At 43.3% G+C, this 12,721-nt stretch overlaps 1 protein-coding gene across 1 annotated transcript in view; it reads right to left on the bottom strand.

The window, feature by feature from the left end:
- Nucleotides 1–12,721, bottom strand: part of LOC148539147 (fibronectin-like) — a 182,425-nt gene that overhangs the window by 5,586 nt on the left and 164,118 nt on the right. Inside the window, 5 exon segments of the mRNA XM_088451819.1 lie at nucleotides 299–574; nucleotides 744–1,010; nucleotides 6,463–6,738; nucleotides 6,908–7,174; nucleotides 12,293–12,568. Coding sequence (XP_088307945.1) covers nucleotides 299–574; nucleotides 744–1,010; nucleotides 6,463–6,738; nucleotides 6,908–7,174; nucleotides 12,293–12,568 — 1,362 coding nt within the window.

The following is a 12,721-nucleotide window of genomic DNA, read 5'->3' as shown; positions in this document are numbered from 1 at the left end:
CCCTGTATTCTCTCTCTCTCCTGTCTTAGCAGTCACTCCTCTCTGTGTCCCCACACTCCCCATACCCTGTATTCTCTCTCTCTCCTGTCCTAGCAGTCACTCCTCTCTGTGTCTCCACACTCCCCATACCCTGTATTCTCTCTCTCTCCTGTCCTAGCAGTCACTTCTTCTGTCCCCGTCACCTCATTCATCTCTCTCAGCTGGATCACATCACATCATACACTAATTTTTTTCTTAATGTTGGATCAACATTCTGCAGATTCCCAGACCTTGTTATCATGATCAGGATTGTACTCACATGTGCAGGTAGTTACTGACACAGGGTCAGACTCAGTGACATTATCACCAGCTCTTGTATATACCATGAATGTATATGTTTGTCCTGGTGTTAGACTCATTATTGTAGCTGATACATTTGTCACTATTGTATTATTTATCATTGTAGCTGATGATGTGACATTTGTCTGGACTCTGTAGGTGTAAGATGCCTGATACTCATTGGGTTTACTCCAGGACAGAGACACAGAGACCGTGGAAGATGAAGTGTTTATCAGTGATGTCACCGGCATCGGTTCTATGATGAGAGAAATAACACACAGGAGCAGTGAGGACAGAGGTTACAGTAAGGAGATATATATACATCTAATATTACTTTTACATCTACTCTGAGAACTAATTTCCACAACTATGATACAGCTGATGTAACTGACTGCTAGTAGCTAAAAGGTATGAGAAATACTTACTAGTGTACACAGATGCGCTAACAGGTAAACTCTGATACTTGCAGCCTCCGACTGTTACCACAGTAATGGTGTAATTAGTCCCAGATGTCAGGCTCTGAAGGGTGATATTTGTTGTGTTACTTGTTACAGTCCAAGTGCTAGGAGAATTCCCATAAGTTATATTATATGACTTTATTACACCTGTCATAGTGACTGGCTCTCCCCAAGATAGTGTGATGTTGTTTACTCCAACTGTGATAAAGGTTATGTTTCCTGGTTGTGCTGGATCTGTGTAAAAACATAGAAATACACATAAGTGAGGACATATACAGGCTGGGGCTGATTCTCAGTTGGTAACAAAGCAGAATAACAAAAGTATCTTTTCACGTTGACAATTCATGCTGTAATGTAAGTGGTACAAATACATTTATTTATAGTGCATGCAGGGTAAATACTGGCGGCTTTTGCATACAGAGCCTGATACAGAGATGGGTGCAGTAGTTACAGCCATTGTGTCTTAGTACATAGAGGCTGTGATAAAATATGATAACACCACAGGAGGCATCTTGTGTAAATAGACACCTCCTGTCAGCTTCTCTGATCCGCTGCTGTATCCTAAGACATAGCATGGGATCATCTGTATGACCATCAGCTATCTGAGTAACCCTTAGGTCGGTATTTTCATGCTGCCTGAGCCAGTGACGCTGAGTACAAGGACGCAGCCACTGGCCTCAGAATGCCCAGAAAATGGGGCAGACACCCCCCTGTATTATGAGATGCCGGCAGTCACTCACCAGGATGCAGCCTGTGCTGCTGAGGTAGTTGGCGTCACACCTAGGATGAATATTTCTGTGATATTTGGTATGTTCCACTCGGCCCATGATGTGTCAGGTCTCTGTCATGTCCCCCTTGGCAGGTCATATATAACATGGCTGTGGAATTGTCTAAGTGGACTTTTATTATCTGTCCAATCACAATTGCCCTGTCATGTACTGAAGGATACATAGTGTGGATGGTGACTGGTACATGTGGAGAGACTAATACACAGAACAGAGGTGCAGAGTCTAATAGAATAAGTAAACAGCTTAGGAAGCAGGAACGCTGGAGCTAGGAATGAGATCTAATACTCTGGCACTTGTCTGTGCACAGTTTCCCTTTTATAGGGAGGTGATTTGAATTTGGCACCGAATGTGATGTTACATTCGGCGTGCTATTCACCTTTAAATTTTAAACAGGTCAGCACATGCTCCTATGGAACCCTTGGCTGCCTTCACTACAAAATGGGGGGAAAAAGGAGGTAGAAGGAACCAGCCACTTGCATGGCATTGCGGCTGGTGGCACCTCCAGAGACCAAGCTGCTTTGGGGACATGCCAGCCCAGTGGAGACCAGCACTGCCAGACCCAGTAAGTGAGCTCAGGGCTCTGGTGCAATGCAACATTACCATCCCTTCTAGGGGTGGTCACCAAACACCCCAAAAATGGTTTTTCAGGAAACTTCTGGTTAAACTCGCATAGAAGCTTTGGAGCATGGACAGGTGATGCCTTAACTCAACAGTGCTCCTCAGGGGCAACCCTCTTCAATCAACCAGATATTGGACAGATCCTCAAGAAATTCTGGAATCCAAGATCTACTTTAGTTCATACTCGTCTTGATAATAACCAAATGTTTGAGGAGAGAGACATGGAATACATTAAGTATTCTGAGTGTATCTAGAAGTTTCAATCAAAAAGTCACTGGGTTATTTATCTGAAGAACTTGGAAAGGACCGATATATCTTGGAACGAGTAACCATAACTGATTTAATGAGCCATTCGCAGTTTCACTGTGCACTTTTAATTGCAGGTATCCAGTTAAAAGCCAAACTTTATCACCAGGTTTTAGTAGCAGAGCTTTCCTCCTCTTCCTGTCAGAGAAGAACTTGTACCTAGCAGAGGCTTTATTTAAATTACATTTTTCTGCATTCCAAATAAAATGTTTCACAGTACCATGAAAGGCTGATAGAGATACTGACTGACAAGTTGGTAGTTCAGGCAATCTAGGATGAAAGCTATATAGAATACAGAATGTATAATGTCCAGAGGTCTCATGGTAGAGGTTGTTATGAGCAAACCCAGCCCATGGTAACAAGGAGCCCCAGTCATCTTGGTTTGGTGGAAATGTAAATTCTATTGAGTTTCTCCAGATACTGATTTACTCATTCCATTTTACCACTGCTCTGGGGATGGTAAGCCAAAGAGAAACTCAGGTTGATGTTAAAGCATTTATACAGCACACTCCAGAATTTTGAGGTAAACTGTACCCATCGGTCAGAAACAAACCCATGCTGCCTTACATTTATTTTACATACTTCTCAACCAACCTTGGAGCTGAGGGAAAACCCTTTAGTGGCATGAAATGGGCAGCTTTAGTGAATCTATCCACCACAAACTAGACTGTATTAAAACCTTGATAGGAAGTTAGCCTAGCCATGAGCCTGTCTTTAAGTGAGACATAGAAAATACATCCGAGAAATCGGATAGCAAGGAGCCACACTGTGACACAATATTAAATAGTCGTGTAAGGCGTCTCACCAAACAGAAATTCATAACACCAATGCAGGCTTCAGAATGAATATCAAATAAGTGAATAAGCACATAATCACATAAAAAACTGAAATATCAACAGCAGACAAAGATCAGCAGACAAAGATAACTGTAAAAAATGACTATGAGAGATCTTGAGTCATTTAATCTGGAACAGGTGGGGATCAATCCTCCGCCGATATGTCCCTCTCCAAGGCCTCCTCATCCAAATAGGCAGCAGTGTCAGGGGCGTTCATGAAATCTTTGAAGGAGTCCCCGTCAAGGAGAAGTAGCCTTGTCGGCAACAGGAAAGCAAATTTTCATTTATCTTTAACAAGACAAGAGCATAGTGGAGCAAATTCTTTACGTGCTCATGTTACTTCAGGAGAATAATCCTGAAATAGGAAAATCGGGAATCATTCCAACGGAGTCACAAATCCTTCTAGAGGCCGACCACATAGCTTCCTTATGGAGGAAATGGAGGCATCAAAAGATTACAACCCGGGGTCGAAGATTTAGAGTCACCAGACTGCTGGGGAACAAATCTGTGTGCTCGTTTGTTTACCATAAACGTGCTAGCTTCAGAGATGTTTAGTAGTTCTGGCAACGTAGTATTAATAGAATCATGCAGCTGAGTCCCTCTTACAGATTCCGGTAACCCTATAAGCCGTAGGTTGTTCCTGAAGGAACGGTTCTCCAAATTGTCCAATTTGGAACAAATTTGATTGAGGCTTTTGGAGCTTGGCTGTATGAGATTTGAGAGAGGCCACACCTTGAAACATACCTACCACTTTCTGATCTGTACATTGAACTCTAGAAGTGATTTGATGTATCTGCCCCTTTATATCTGTAATAGCTTGGGTGAAGGAGGCTGACGAGTTGCAAACATGGGCTCAATAGTTTCTTTAATAGCCTGACAACTGCTTCTTAAGTAGGACCAGCAGAGGAAGGCAGCTCCATAGCATCTGTGATATCAGCGCTGTCTGCAGCCACGCCCATATTGGAATGCCTGCGCTGACGGTCAGCGTTCAGTTTTTGCTTTTTAGATGGCATGGAGGAGGGGAAATACCTCTCCATGCAGCAGGGAGAGACGTGGGACAGCCTGGCAGAGACTTGGGCGGGTCGAAGAGGTCCGGTGTGGACCATGCCGGGTGATAGAGCCAGGCGGGCAATGGAGGTCAGGGCTCATGCGGCTGTCTGCATCGGCACCGGAAGCGGAAGTCTGAGTCCACCATCCCGTTAAACTGGACTGAAGTATGACTGCTCCTTACACTCTGGGATTGGCAGTCCTAAATGGCGAATGGTAAACCCCTGGTCAAATTGTCTCTCTGCATCTAACAGTGGAATGAATGATGAGCACTTGGGTAGAAGATGATGCACTGAGATGACAGATGTAGATGCGATTTGTTCTTCATTGAAAGATGTTTGATCTGAAACTACGTCCAAGGTTGATATTATTTTTGCCAATACTCCAAGGTAGATGTGCACCAACACAAACTTCTGCATTAGGAGGGACCTGACTAAAGGCCTCCATACATCAGCAATTAATTGCAGCAATCATGCAATTTGCAATTGATTGTGTATAAAAATCTTTCCCTTTTTCAATCGATTGTGGAACCTCTGCAATCGATTGAAAAAGGGAAAGATTTTATACACAAACGATTGCAAATTGCACGATTGCTGCAATTAATTGCTAATGTATGGGGGCCTTAAGCCTTGCAGCAAAAGTATCTTCTCCTTTTGGAAGAACACCAGTTGTTGGGTGTCCAAGAGCTGACTCAGGAAAGGGAATTCCCTGGGGTGGAATCAGATGGGATTTAGCATGGCTGCTGATTCAACTGTAAGTCTTGTACAGCTTGTGGTGACTACCATATAAAGGATAATACTACTAATAATAATAATGTAGAAAGCACAATTTTCTGTTATTTTCACTGACACACATGGAATTTGTATCTGGATCTGTGCTAGATGTAGTTGTTAGTTCATAAATATCTATGTATGTGTTATTATAAATGTATTAATGTATCTGTTATTAGGTTTATTATATACCTGTATGTTTCATCTTAAAGATTGTTGCACTGCCCTATAAACAGTGATCATATATCTGTGATTTATCATCATACATGTCTTGTCTCATTCTGTGACACTGTTCCTATATCTATTTCTTTGTCTCTACTGAGTCTGATATTTCCCTTACAGAATTCTGTCCTGTAATAACTGACCCATTTGTCCTCTGTCCAATTCTGCTTAGTGATGAATGTCCTTATAGATATGTGATTTCCCATAAGAGTGAACCTATATAGTGCAAAATGCCTCCAAGCCCTCACTGTTGCCCCACACTCCCCATACCCTGTATTCTCTCTCTCTCTCCTGTCCTAGCAGTCTCTCCTCTCTGTGTCCCCACACCCCCCCATACCCTGTATTCTCTCTCTCTCTCCTGTCCTAGCAGTCACTCCTCTCTGTGTCCCCACACCCCCCCATACCCTGTATTCTCTCTCTCTCTCTCCTGTCCTAGCAGTCACTCCTCTCTGTGTCCCCACACTCCCCATACCCTGTATTCTCTCTCTCTCCTGTCCTAGCAGTCACTTCTCTCTGTGTCCCCACACTCCCCATACCCTGTATTCTCTCTCTCTCCTGTCCTAGAAGTCACTCCTCTCTGTGTCCCCACACTCCCCATACCCTGTATTCTCTCTCTCTCTCCTGTCCTAGCAGTCTCTCCTCTCTGTGTCCCCACACCCCCCCATACCCTGTATTCTCTCTCTCTCTCCTGTCCTAGCAGTCACTCCTCTCTGTGTCCCCACACCCCCCCATACCCTGTATTCTCTCTCTCTCTCTCCTGTCCTAGCAGTCACTCCTCTCTGTGTCCCCACACTCCCCATACCCTGTATTCTCTCTCTCTCCTGTCCTAGCAGTCACTTCTCTCTGTGTCCCCACACTCCCCATACCCTGTATTCTCTCTCTCTCCTGTCCTAGCAGTCACTCCTCTCTGTGTCCCCACACTCCCTATACCCTGTATTCTCTCTCTCTCCTGTCCTAGCAGTCACTTCTTCTGTCCCCGTCACCTCATTCATCTCTCTCAGCTGGATCACATCACATCATACACTAATTTTTTTCTTAATGTTGGATCAACATTCTGCAGATCCCCAGACCTTGTTATCATGATCAGGATTGTACTCACATGTGCAGGTAGTTACTGACACAGGGTCAGACTCAGTGACATTATCACCAGCTCTTGTATATACCATGAATGTATATGTTTGTCCTGGTGTTAGACTCATTATTGTAGCTGATACATTTGTCACTATTGTATTATTTATCATTGTAGCTGATGATGTGACATTTGTCTGGACTCTGTAGGTGTAAGATGCCTGATACTCATTGGGTTTACTCCAGGACAGAGACACAGAGACCGTGGAAGATGAAGTGTTTATCAGTGATGTCACCGGCATCGGTTCTATGATGAGAGAAATAACACACAGGATCAGTGAGGACAGAGGTTACAGTAAGGACATATATATACATCTAATATTACTTTTACATCTACTCTGAGAACTAATTTCCACAACCATGATACAGCTTATGTAACTGACTGCTAGTAGCTAAAAGGTATGAGAAATACTTACTAGTATACACAGATGTGCTAACAGGTAAACTCTGATACTTGCAGCCTCCGACTGTTACCACAGTAATGGTGTAATTAGTCCCAGATGTCAGGCTCTGAAGGGTGATATTTGTTGTGTTACTTGTTACAGTCCAAGTGCTAGGAGAATTCCCATAAGTTATATTATATGACTTTATTACACCTGTCATAGTGACTGGCTCTCCCCAAGATAGTGTGATGCTGTTTACTCCAACTGTGATAAAGGTTATGTTTCCTGGTTGTGCTGGATCTGTGTAAAAACATAGAAATACACATAAGTGAGGACATATACAGGCTGGGGCTGATTCTCAGTTGGTAACAAAGCAGAATAACAAAAGTATCTTTTCACCTTGACAATTCATGCTGTAATGTAAGTGGTACAAATACATTTATTTATAGTGCATGCAGGGTAAATACTGGCGGCTTTTGCATACAGAGCCTGATACAGAGATGGGTGCAGTAGTTACAGCCATTGTGTCTTAGTACATAGAGGCTGTGATAAAATATGATAACACCACAGGAGGCATCTTGTGTAAATAGACACCTCCTGTCAGCTTCTCTGATCCGCTGCTGTATCCTAAGACATAGCATGGGATCATCTGTATGACCATCAGCTATCTGAGTAACCCTTAGGTCGGTATTTTCATGCTGCCTGAGCCAGTGACGCTGAGTACAAGGACGCAGCCACTGGCCTCAGAATGCCCAGAAAATGGGGCAGACACCCCCCTGTATTATGAGATGCCGGCAGTCACTCACCAGGATGCAGCCTGTGCTGCTGAGGTAGTTGGCGTCACACCTAGGATGAATATTGCTGTGATATTTGGTATGTTCCACTCGGCCCATGATGTGTCAGGTCTCTGTCATGTCCCCCTTGGCAGGTCATATATAACATGGCTGTGGAATTGTCTAAGTGGACTTTTATTATCTGTCCAATCACAATTGCCCTGTCATGTACTGAAGGATACATAGTGTGGATGGTGACTGGTACATGTGGAGAGACTAATACACAGAACAGAGGTGCAGAGTCTAATAGAATAAGTAAACAGCTTAGGAAGCAGGAACGCTGGAGCTAGGAATGAGATCTAATACTCTGGCACTTGTCTGTGCACAGTTTCCCTTTTATAGGGAGGTGATTTGAATTTGGCACCGAATGTGATGTTTCATTCGGCGTGCTATTCACCTTTAAATTTTAAACAGGTCAGCACATGCTCCTATGGAACCCTTGGCTGCCTTCACTACAAAATGGGGGGAAAAAGGAGGTAGAAGGAACCAGCCACTTGCATGGCATTGCGGCTGGTGGCACCTCCAGAGACCAAGCTGCTTTGGGGACATGCCAGCCCAGTGGAGACCAGCACTGCCAGACCCAGTAAGTGAGCTCAGGGCTCTGGTGCAATGCAACATTACCATCCCTTCTAGGGGTGGTCACCAAACACCCCAAAAATGGTTTTTCAGGAAACTTCTGGTTAAACTCGCATAGAAGCTTTGGAGCATGGACAGGTGATGCCTTAACGCAACAGTGCTCCTCAGGGGCAACCCTCTTCAATCAACCAGATATTGGACAGATCCTCAAGAAATTCTGGAATCCAAGATCTACTTTAGTTCATACTCGTCTTGATAATAACCAAATGTTTGAGGAGAGAGACATGGAATACATTAAGTATTCTGAGTGTATCTAGAAGTTTCAATCAAAAAGTCACTGGGTTATTTATCTGAAGAACTTGGAAAGGACCGATATATCTTGGAACGAGTAACCATAACTGATTTAATGAGCCATTCGCAGTTTCACTGTGCACTTTTAATTGCAGGTATCCAGTTAAAAGCCAAACTTTATCACCAGGTTTTAGTAGCAGAGCTTTCCTCCTCTTCCTGTCAGAGAAGAACTTGTACCTAGCAGAGGCTTTATTTAAATTACATTTTTCTGCATTCCAAATAAAATGTTTCACAGTACCATGAAAGGCTGATAGAGATACTGACTGACAAGTTGGTAGTTCAGGCAATCTAGGATGAAAGCTATATAGAATACAGAATGTATAATGTCCAGAGGTCTCATGGTAGAGGTTGTTATGAGCAAACCCAGCCCATGGTAACAAGGAGCCCCAGTCATCTTGGTTTGGTGGAAATGTAAATTCTATTGAGTTTCTCCAGATACTGATTTACTCATTCCATTTTACCACTGCTCTGGGGATGGTAAGCCAAAGAGAAACTCAGGTTGATGTTAAAGCATTTATACAGCACACTCCAGAATTTTGAGGTAAACTGTACCCATCGGTCAGAAACAAACCCATGCTGCCTTACATTTATTTTACATACTTCTCAACCAATCTTGGAGCTTAGGGTAAACCCTTTAGTGGCATGAAATGGGCAGCTTTAGTGAATCTATCCACCACAAACTAGACTGTATTAAAACCTTGATAGGAAGTTAGCCTAGCCATGAGCCTGTCTTTAAGTGAGACATAGAAAATACATCCGAGAAATCGGATAGCAAGGAGCCACACTGTGACACAATATTAAATAGTCGTGTAAGGCGTCTCACCAAACAGAAATTCATAACACCAATGCAGGCTTCAGAATGAATATCAAATAAGTGAATAAGCACATAATCACATAAAAAACTGAAATATCAACAGCAGACAAAGATCAGCAGACAAAGATAACTGTAAAAAATGACTATGAGAGATCTTGAGTCATTTAATCTGGAACAGGTAGGGATCAATCCTCCGCCGATATGTCCCTCTCCAAGGCCTCCTCATCCAAATAGGCAGCAGTGTCAGGGGCGTTCATGAAATCTTTGAAGGAGTCCCCGTCAAGGAGAAGTAGCCTTGTCGGCAACAGGAAAGCAAATTTTCATTTATCTTTAACAAGACAAGAGCATAGTGGAGCAAATTCTTTACGTGCTCATGTTACTTCAGGAGAATAATCCTGAAATAGGAAAATCGGGAATCATTCCAACGGAGTCACAAATCTTTCTAGAGGCCGACCACATAGCTTCCTTATGGAGGAAATGGAGGCATCAAAAGATTACAACCCGGGGTCGAACATTTAGAGTCACCAGACTGCTGGGGAACAAATCTGTGTGCTCGTTTGTTTACCATAAACGTGCTAGCTTCAGAGATGTTTAGTAGTTCTGGCAACGTAGTATTAATAGAATCATGCAGCTGAGTCCCTCTTACAGATTCCGGTAACCCTATAAGCCGTAGGTTGTTCCTGAAGGAACGGTTCTCCAAATTGTCCAATTTGGAACAAATTTGATTGAGGCTTTTGGAGCTTGGCTGTATGAGATTTGAGAGAGGCCACACCTTGAAACATACCTACCACTTTCTGATCTGTACATTGAACTCTAGAAGTGATTTGATGTATCTGCCCCTTTATATCTGTAATAGCTTGGGTGAAGGAGGCTGACGAGTTGCAAACATGGGCTCAATAGTTTCTTTAATAGCCTGACAACTGCTTCTTAAGTAGGACCAGCAGAGGAAGGCAGCTCCATAGCATCTGTGATATCAGCGCTGTCTGCAGCCACGCCCATATAGGAATGCCTGCGCTGACGGTCAGCGTTCAGTTTTTGCTTTTTAGATGGCATGGAGGAGGGGAAATACCTCTCCATGCAGCAGGGAGAGACGTGGAACAGCCTGGCAGAGACTTGGGCGGGTCGAAGAGGTCCGGTGTGGACCGTGCCGGGTGATAGAGCCAGGCGGGCAATGGAGGTCAGGGCTCATGCGGCTGTCTGCATCGGCACCGGAAGCGGAAGTCTGAGTCCACCATCCCGTTAAACTGGACTGAAGTATGACTGCTCCTTACACTCTGGGATTGGCAGTCCTAAATGGCGAATGGTAAACCCCTGGTCAAATTGTCTCTCTGCATCTAACAGTGGAATGAATGATGAGCACTTGGGTAGAAGATGATGCACTGAGATGACAGGTGTAGATGCGATTTGTTCTTCATTGAAAGATGTTTGATCTGAAACTACGTCCAAGGTTGATATTATTTTTGCCAATACTCCAAGGTAGATGTGCACCAACACAAACTTCTGCATTAGGAGGGACCTGACTAAAGGCCTCCATACATCAGCAATTAATTGCAGCAATCATGCAATTTGCAATTGATTGTGTATAAAAATCTTTCCCTTTTTCAATCGATTGTGGAACCTCTGCAATCGATTGAAAAAGGGAAAGATTTTATACACAAACGATTGCAAATTGCACGATTGCTGCAATTAATTGCTAATGTATGGGGGCCTTAAGCCTTGCAGCAAAAGTATCTTCTCCTTTTGGAAGAACACCAGTTGTTGGGTGTCCAAGAGCTGACTCAGGAAAGGGAATTCCCTGGGGTGGAATCAGATGGGATTTAGCATGGCTGCTGATTCAACTGTAAGTCTTGTACAGCTTGTGGTGACTACCATATAAAGGATAATACTACTAATAATAATAATGTAGAAAGCACAATTTTCTGTTATTTTCACTGACACACATGGAATTTGTATCTGGATCTGTGCTAGATGTAGTTGTTAGTTCATAAATATCTATGTATGTGTTATTATAAATGTATTAATGTATCTATTATTAGGTTTATTATATACCTGTATGTTTCATCTTAAAGATTGTTGCACTGCCCTATAAACAGTGATCATATATCTGTAATTTATCATCATACATGTCTTGTCTCATTCTGTGACACTGTTCCTATATCTATTTCTTTGTCTCTACTGAGTCTGATATTTCCCTTACAGAATTCTGTCCTGTAATAACTGACCCATTTGTCCTCTGTCCAATTCTGCTTAGTGATGAATGTCCTTATAGATATGTGATTTCCCATAAGAGTGACCCTATATAGTGCAAAATGCCTCCAACCCCTCACTGTTGCCCCACACTCCCCATACCCTGTATTCTCTCTCTCTCTCCTGTCCTAGCAGTCACTCCTCTCTGTGTCCCCACACCCCCCCATACCCTGTATTCTCTCTCTCTCTCTCCTGTCCTAGCAGTCACTCCTCTCTGTGTCCCCACACTCCCCATACCCTGTATTCTCTCTCTCTCCTGTCCTAGCAGTCACTCCTCTCTGTGTCCCCACACTCCCCATACCCTGTATTCTCTCTCTCTCCTGTCTTAGCAGTCACTCCTCTCTGTGTCCCCACACTCCCCATACCCTGTATTCTCTCTCTCTCCTGTCCTAGCAGTCACTCCTCTCTGTGTCTCCACACTCCCCATACCCTGTATTCTCTCTCTCTCCTGTCCTAGCAGTCACTTCTTCTACCCCGTCACCTCATTCATCTCTCTCAGCTGGATCACATCACATCATACACTAATTTTTTTCTTAATGTTGGATCAACATTCTGCAGATTCCCAGACCTTGTTATCATGATCAGGATTGTACTCACATGTGCAGGTAGTTACTGACACAGGGTCAGACTCAGTGACATTATCACCAGCTCTTGTATATACCATGAATGTATATGTTTGTCCTGGTGTTAGACTCATTATTGTAGCTGATACATTTGTCACTATTGTATTATTTATCATTGTAGCTGATGATGTGACATTTGTCTGGACTCTGTAGGTGTAAGATGCCTGATACTCATTGGGTTTACTCCAGGACAGAGACACAGAGACCGTGGAAGATGAAGTGTTTATCAGTGATGTCACCGGCATCGGTTCTATGATGAGAGAAATAACACACAGGAGCAGTGAGGACAGAGGTTACAGTAAGGAGATATATATACATCTAATATTACTTTTACATCTACTCTGAGAACTAATTTCCACAACTATGATACAGCTGATGTAACTGACTGCTAGTAGCTAAAAGG

Source organism: Taudactylus pleione, unplaced genomic scaffold (assembly GCF_031769625.1).
Source record: "Taudactylus pleione unplaced genomic scaffold, aTauple2 ptg000027l, whole genome shotgun sequence".
In the NCBI taxonomy this organism is placed as follows: Eukaryota; Metazoa; Chordata; class Amphibia; order Anura; family Myobatrachidae; genus Taudactylus; species Taudactylus pleione.
The sequence above is the reverse complement of the archived record's forward strand: the minus strand, read 5'-3'. Positions and strand labels throughout refer to the sequence as shown.